Source organism: Macaca thibetana, chromosome 7 (genome assembly GCF_024542745.1).
Source record: "Macaca thibetana thibetana isolate TM-01 chromosome 7, ASM2454274v1, whole genome shotgun sequence".
NCBI lineage: Eukaryota > Metazoa > Chordata > Mammalia > Primates > Cercopithecidae > Macaca > Macaca thibetana.
In genome coordinates this window covers 86,067,178-86,074,691 of record NC_065584.1, presented here as the reverse complement: position 1 = coordinate 86,074,691, position 7,514 = coordinate 86,067,178, and the positions used below count along the sequence as shown (strand labels likewise).

At 38.2% G+C, this 7,514-nt stretch overlaps 1 pseudogene and 1 gene segment (V, D, J or C); both read left to right on the top strand.

The window, feature by feature from the left end:
* Positions 1-3,594: 3,594 nt before the first annotated feature.
* LOC126959203 (T cell receptor alpha variable 5-like) lies at positions 3,595-4,643 on the top strand. The segment is given in 2 exon segments: positions 3,595-4,030; positions 4,207-4,643. Coding segments are annotated over 2 exon segments (489 nt in total).
* A 240-nt stretch (positions 4,644-4,883) lies between these two features.
* LOC126958280 (60S ribosomal protein L4-like) lies at positions 4,884-6,459 on the top strand (annotated as a pseudogene).
* The last annotated feature ends 1,055 nt before the right edge of the window (positions 6,460-7,514 follow it).

The window sequence follows — 7,514 nt, the reverse complement described above, 5'->3', positions numbered from 1 at the left end:
AGCAACCTAAAGAAAGCTAAGTGTCTCTATTAATATTAAAGACTATTTCAAAATGAGGGGTGTTATGAGATAAAAGGGTTATTTAATAATAAACAGAGGGTCACTTGATCAAGAAGAGATAATATTCTCTAAATGTTTATGTACTGATAGCAGAATTATAAAATATATGAAACAAAATTAACAGAATTAAAGGAGAAATAGGCAAATCTGTAATCAGAGTTGGAGACTGTAATGCTCTTCTCTAGTAATTGATAGAACAAGTAGACAGAAAGTTCGTAAAAATACACAAGGCTGGAACAATCAACTAGACCTAATTGACATTTATAGAGCACTATATCCACCAAGTGCACTATATACATTCTTTTCAAGAACACTTAGAAAATTCATCAATGTAAAACAGTCTCAATAGATTTGAAAGGATTAGAATCCTACAGTTTTCTTACCACAATATAATTAATTTAGAAGTCAGTTACAAGGTATACAGTAGAAAATCCCCAAATATTTGCAAATTAAGCAATATACTTCTCAGTCGCCCATTGATAAAAGAAGAAATTGCAAGGAAAGTTAGAAGATATTTTGAACTAAAAAATGATAAAATATAGCCTGGGTGTAGTGGCTCATGCCTGTAATCCCGGCACTTTGGGAGGCCAAGGTGTGTGGATCACCTAAGTTTGAGGGAGTTTGAGACCAGCCTGATCAACATGGAGAAACCTCGTTTCTACTAAAAATACAAAATTAGCCGGGTGTGGTGGCGCATGCCTGTAATCGCAGCTACTCGGGAGGCTGAGGCAGGAGAGTCGCGTGTAGGTTGCGGGTGAGCTGAGATTGTGCCATTGCACTCCAGCCTGGGCAACAAGAGCGAAACTCCATCTCAAAACAAACAAACAAAAAACAAACAAACAAACAACCCCATAAAATTTCACAGAAAAATTCTAGGCTCAGGTTGCTTCTAAGGTGAGTTGAATAGAACATTTAATGAAGAATTAATTCTAACCTAACACAAAACAGAAAATAGGAGGGCAGTCCGGCCCCATCTGTAGTCATCCACATTGAATCATCAGCATCAGCATCACTTTGGAATTTGTTAGAAATGCAGAGTCTTAAGACAAATTCCAGTCCTAGTGATTCAGGATTTGCATTTTAGCACAGTTCCTGAATTTGTACCTTTTTGTTCAGCAATGCGGTCCTGAAGTGATGAAGTAAACAGAATGATGAAGGGAGGTGGAGAAAATATTTTTTCCAAGTTCTAGGGTTTTTTTTTTTTTTTTAACTAGTTAGTTGTTTTATTTTGTTGAGACTCTAAACTTACCTTAGATTCAGTATTTTATTTGTGAATGAGATTGAGCTAGAACAGTGGTTCTCATATAGGAGCAATTTTGTCCTTCAAGGGATATTTTGGAATATCTGGAGATATTTTTTATTGTTGTACAGAGAGTTGAAACTGGCATTTAGTGGAGAGAGTTCAGAGATGCTCTAAACATCCTAAAATGGACAAGAGAGCTTCCAACCAAGAATTATTTTGTACAAATGTTAATAGTGCCAATATTGAAAAACCATGAACTACAGAATCCTAAGGGTTCTAATAGCTCTGAAATTCTGGGATCCAATTTAACTGAAAAGACATTCACTGAATACTGTGTGAAGACTTATTATGGTCTTACATTTGTGTGCCAGTGGGGAGACACTGTCCCACAGTATGAGCATACACTATCTGGCCCCTAACCATGTATATGACCATTGATCTATGCCAACCAGACAATACATGTTCAGAATTTTGAAAAGAATAGGAGACCTAGGGTCAGCCACTCTCATACTACGAGGAAATCAGTAATGCACTCTCTGACATTAGTAAGAGTAGGCCAAGAACTGTTTATAACTAGCCTTATCACTCAGATGTACTTTCTATTTCATATTATTAATAACAAATTATACAAATTATCCTGTATTTATAAACATGTTGTGCATCACATACAGACTGAAAGAAAAAATGATGAAGGGAAAAGAAAAAGTAGATAAATTGGGAGCAAAATGAACATTGCTTATGCACATTGAAATCCATGTCAGTACCGGAAAATAGAGCTATTCCATGCCATTGTTTTTGACAATAAGGCAATATTTTATGAAAAAAATCATAGGAGTAGAAATTTTTCCAGGTCATAATTGTGAGTAGTGTTATAGTAAATAGGTGGAACAGAAGCAGACCACCTAAAGACTAGTATTTTCAACTCTGCATGCTGTATATCCGAAGGACAGATATTGACCTAAAGTGTTAAGAAAAGTTCAAGGAAAATGCAACTAAGGAATATGATAAAGGATCTGGGAATTATATGTTATGATGAATGAGTAAAAGAATAAAAAAATTTAAATGAAAACTTTAAATAAATACATTTAATGTATATAAATCTATATACATTTTGTAATATGTACATGTCTTTGTATTTTAGGAATGCGATTCTGCATAATCCCACTCGAGATATATTGGTTATGCCATGTAGACGAGGAATTAGATTAATTTTCTACATTGCTTGGAGATCTACTAAGTCAAAGCATAGGGAAGAGACTTCAACTTGTGAAAAATAGTCAAACCAAGTTTCCCTGGACGGAGAGTAAATTTGCCATTGTCAGTTTCCTACATATATTATGTTACTAACAGGCATTGGTTTTATGCTTACTTATATTTATTCTTACAGGAATGAATCAGAAAGACTGAAGAAATTAAAATAGATGATATAGGGCTTAGATAGAGAATTTAAAGTACTGAAGGGCTTTATCACAGGGGAATATCTAAACGATGATTTTAGCAATAGACAATAAAATCGAGGGAAAAGTTTTTGGGTCTGAAATCTGAGTTAGCAGTGCCCAAGGTAAGGGCAGGGAAATTCTACTACAGATCATTATTTGGTGATCACATCTGAGGACAAGCCACTCATTCTGACAATAGGAATAAGAGTACACTTGGAAAAGATGTACACTTGTTTACATTATCTCAGTCTGTAGCCTGATGTTTCCTGAGATGTTTCCTCTTTTATGTCAATACGTTGCAATAAGTAAGCCACATATCCATAATTTCAGATGATCTGTTCTTCCAGAGGAATAGATTTCAGAGTGCGTGTCAGATTTTTCATCACAGTCTATAAGCTAAACTCTTCCCTTTCATTAGACAGATATTATCAACTCATGGAAGCCTTTCTCCTTCCTTTTATCTTTTATTTTATAATTTAGTCATTTTGAAGAAAACAACACTCATATTTTGACCTCTGGCACTGTCAATTTCCTGGGAATGGCAAGGTCAGGCTTGGAGGAGCAGAGCCTGAAATAGCCTGCTCTGATATATTTAGTGAACCTATCTTACTCCAATGTTTGTGCTTAAGTGTTACCTTCACAAAGAGTTTTGCCTCTGTGAGTGCTGAAACAGGATGGTTGACTTGGCTGATTGATTTTCTGGCCAATTCAAAAAGTAGTAGAGGGATAAGGAGGAAAGGTTTTACTCCTCAGTAGCTTTGCAGACTGAATCATGGCATTTTCTTAATTTCAAATAGACTGTCTTTAATAAACATGAAAAACCTCTAACTTCTTCCAATATATTTAAAATGACTCAGTAGTGTGCTGACAAGATAAAATGGAATTCTGAAACCTACGTTTGCACTTTTTCTGTCTGCTAATCCACATAATTTCTGACTGGAGGTACACTTGGAATTTACTTTATTTGGCCTTCTGCTGTTTTATGTGCCACAATCTCCCACAGATACAGGATAATTGGTTTAGCGTTTGGGGATCTGACCACAAGATGGCAGAGCTTCTCTGCTCATGTAGAATGTATGAAAGGATCCTTTTGGTTGACTTCTGTGAGTAGGCTGAGGACAGAAGCAGATGCCTCTGTGGACCGTTTAAGAAACCACAGTGCTTTGGAGGAAAGGAAGAGACACTTGATAATATAGCTCTCTTGGCTGGAGATTGCAGGTCCTGGTGGGGAGAACAATGAAGACACTTACTGGATCTTTGTTCCTGTTTTTGTGGCTGCAGCTGGACTGTGAGTTGAGAGCTTTTGAGGAACAGAGTGTTCAGTAAATATTCATTAGAAGTCTGAGGAGGAGACTCATCTGGTCTTTTCCAGAATGCCTGAAGTTACTACAGTGAAAAAAATAAAAAAGCAAACTCTAGAGAATGATGACCTGATGATCTTGTCTGATTTTTCCTTTTGCACAGGTATGAGTAGAGGAGAGGATGTGGAGCAGAGTCTTTTCCTGAGTGTCCGAGAGGGAGACATCTCCGTTATAAACTGCACTTACACGGACAGTTCCTCCACCTACTTATATTGGTATAAGCAAGAACCTGGAGCAGGTCTCCAGTTGCTGACATATATTCTTTCAAATACGGACCTGAAACAAGACCAAAGACTCACTGTTCTATTGAATAAGAAGGATAAACATCTGTCTCTGTGCATCGCAGACACCCAGACTGAGGACTCAGCTATCTACTTCTGTGCAGAGAGTACACATTGCCTCTCAGGCACCTGTATCCTGTACCTAAACCTGCGCCTGGGGCTAAAGCCACACTCTATTTCCTTTATCTTTAAGTCAGGGATTTTGCTGTTTTGTATTTTTAATGTTACAAAACATCCTAAAACGTCAGTTTCAAAATGACTTAATAACTTTCAGAACATTTTGATTAAACTCTTTTTGGGAGTTAATGATTTCTTAGTTGAAATCCTGGTCTTAGGGTTGACTTTATGGCTGCCATAAAGTCATCTGAATGATTTCTCCCTTACCAAGGACATCTTGGTGTCAGAGAATCCTCTCCTTGATGGAGTCTCTTATCTTTTAATATTAGTATTTGTTAACTTTGTCTAATTATAAATATATTAACTGCATGGTATAGGAAAAAATAGGAAATTGTAAAATAGAAATCAAAATGTCTTATAAGCCTATCACACAGATAATTCATAGCTGACATTTAGTATTCCTTCTTCATTAAAACAAAATTAGGATCGCTCTTCTTGTGGCAGCAGCTGGGGTGAGCGGAGCAGTGGCTCTCTCTTCTCTCTGCCATGGTGTGTGCTCGCCCACTGATATCCGTGTACTCTGAAAAGGGGGAGTCATCTGGCAAAAATGTCACTTTGTCTGCCTTATTCAAGGCTCCTATTCGACCAGGTATTGTGAACTTTGTTCACACCTACTAGTGCAAAAACAACAGACAGCCCCATGTTGTCAGTGAATTAGCAGGTCATCAAATCAGTGTTGAGTCTTGGGGTACTGGCAGAGCTGTGGCTCAAATTCCCAGAGTCCGAGGTGGTGGGACTCACCATTCTGGCCAGGGAGCTTTTGGAAACATGTGTCATGGAGGTCGAATGTTTGCACCAACCAAAACCTGGCGCCGTTGGCATAGGAGAGTGAATACAACCCACAAAACGGTATGCTATCTCTCCTGCCCTGGCCGCCTCAGCCTTACCAACACTGGTCATGTCTAAGGGTCATCGTATTGAGGAAGCTCCTGAACTTCCTTTGGTAGTCGAAGATAAAGTTGAAGGCTACAAGAAGACCAAGGAGGCTATTTTGCTTCCTAAGAAACTTAAAGCCTGGAGTGATATCGAAAAAGTCTATGCCTCTCAGCAAATGAGAGCCGGCAAGGGCAAAACGAGAAACCATCACCATATCCAGGGCAGGGGCCCCTGCGTCATCTATAATGAGGATAATGGTATCATCAAGGCCTTCAGAAACATCCCTGGAATTACGATGCTTAATATAAGCAAACCGAACATTTTGAAACTTGCTCCTGGTGGGCATGTGGGACGTTTCTGCATTTGGACTGAAAGTGCTTTCCGGAAGTTAGATGAATTGTATGGCACTTGGCATAAAGTTGCTTCCCTCAAGAGTAACTACAATCTTCCCATGCACAAGATGATCAACACAGACCTTAGCAGAATCTTAAAAAGCCCAGAGATCCAGAGAGCCCTTCGAGCACCATGCAAGAAGATTCATCGCAGAGTCCTAAAGAACCCACTGAAAAGTCTGAGAATCACGTTGAAGCTAAACCCATAGGCAAAGACCATGCGCCACAACACCATTCTTCGCCAGGCCAGGAATCACAAGCTCCTGGGGAATAAGGCAGTATCCAGCAGCAGCTGCACTGGAAGCCAAATCAAATGAGAAGGGGTTCGTAGGCTAGAAGCCTGTGGTAGGTAAGAAAGGAAAGAAGGCTGTTGTTGGTGGTGTTAAGAAGCAGAAGAAGCCTCTGGTGGGAAAAAAGGCAACAGCTACCAAGAAACCAGCAGCTGAAATGAAGCCGGCAGAAGAGAAACCTACTACAGAGGAAAAGAAACCTGCTGCATAAACTCTGAAATTTGATTATTCCACAAAGGTCAAATCATTCTGAACAGCTTCTTTTGAATAAAGACCTGATCAAAGAGGCAGCAAGGAAAAAATAATTAGGATCACACAGACTTGCATTTTAATTTAATATTATATTCTAACCTGAATGTTTCACATGTCCCCAATCTTATAAAAATGAATTTTTAACGATTTATGAGTGATTTTATAAGTCAGCATTTTATTTCTCCTATAATCGTCCCATATATTTGTGGTGAAAGACAATGTTTTTCTGAACTCAGGTGTTACCCTTTAAATAGTTTCTTACATGTAGGAAGTCTTAAATTTTCTAGAAATTTATTTTTTCTTCTGTTCTAGAAATAATTTATTTCTTCAATCGCTTGTGCTCTTTTCCTCTTGTTCTTTCTTCCTCCTTGAGGTGCTGAATGTTTTCATTCGTCCCATATTTTTTCCATTTTTCACAGCATTTTAAAGGGAAAGTCATACTTTTCTAACATTGTATGTTAAGGTTTCTTTCAGCACTGATGATATTGGGATTTATTAAACCTTCCAGGAGCAGATAAGGAGGTCAGGGTTGATTTGGAATTTTTTGCCAAGCCAGAAGCCAGGATGTCTTTTGCTAGTAAGAAAGGTACATCGCACATATTGAGACCCCAGTTGGAGAACTTGCTGGAGCGTTCCATAGTTATCCTCTTCTGTGCCTCAGTTGCTTTTATATTACCATCTCTTTGTATGACTGTACCATTCTAACAGGGAGAATAGTTTGGTGACCTAAGATCGATGGTTTGGTTCCTTAAAAATGACAATGATGCTATTTGTTATTCTTCTAATGGCATGCAAACAAGCCATAGTTTGTTTTTAAGGTTAAAAATTTTGTTTAAAAACAGATGTTTACTTTCTGAAATGCCTTATAGAGACAGTTGGTATTTAGTTTTTCACTTTGTACTCGTTATCATCATTATCATCCTCCTCCTCATCATCATCAAAGTGGAAGCCCATTCTTCCTCGTGTAATTCATGATCAGATTACCCTTTATTATTTTACTCTTTGATCTCTTTCTACTCCCCAGGAGCCCTGTCACTGCTTTATAAGTGTTAGTCCAGTTGCTCATTTGCCCCTAGAGCTTCTCAGGTGAGCTTTTATCATGTAGGCAGTAACATACGGGTTGATTAGACTATCCTGCAAGTC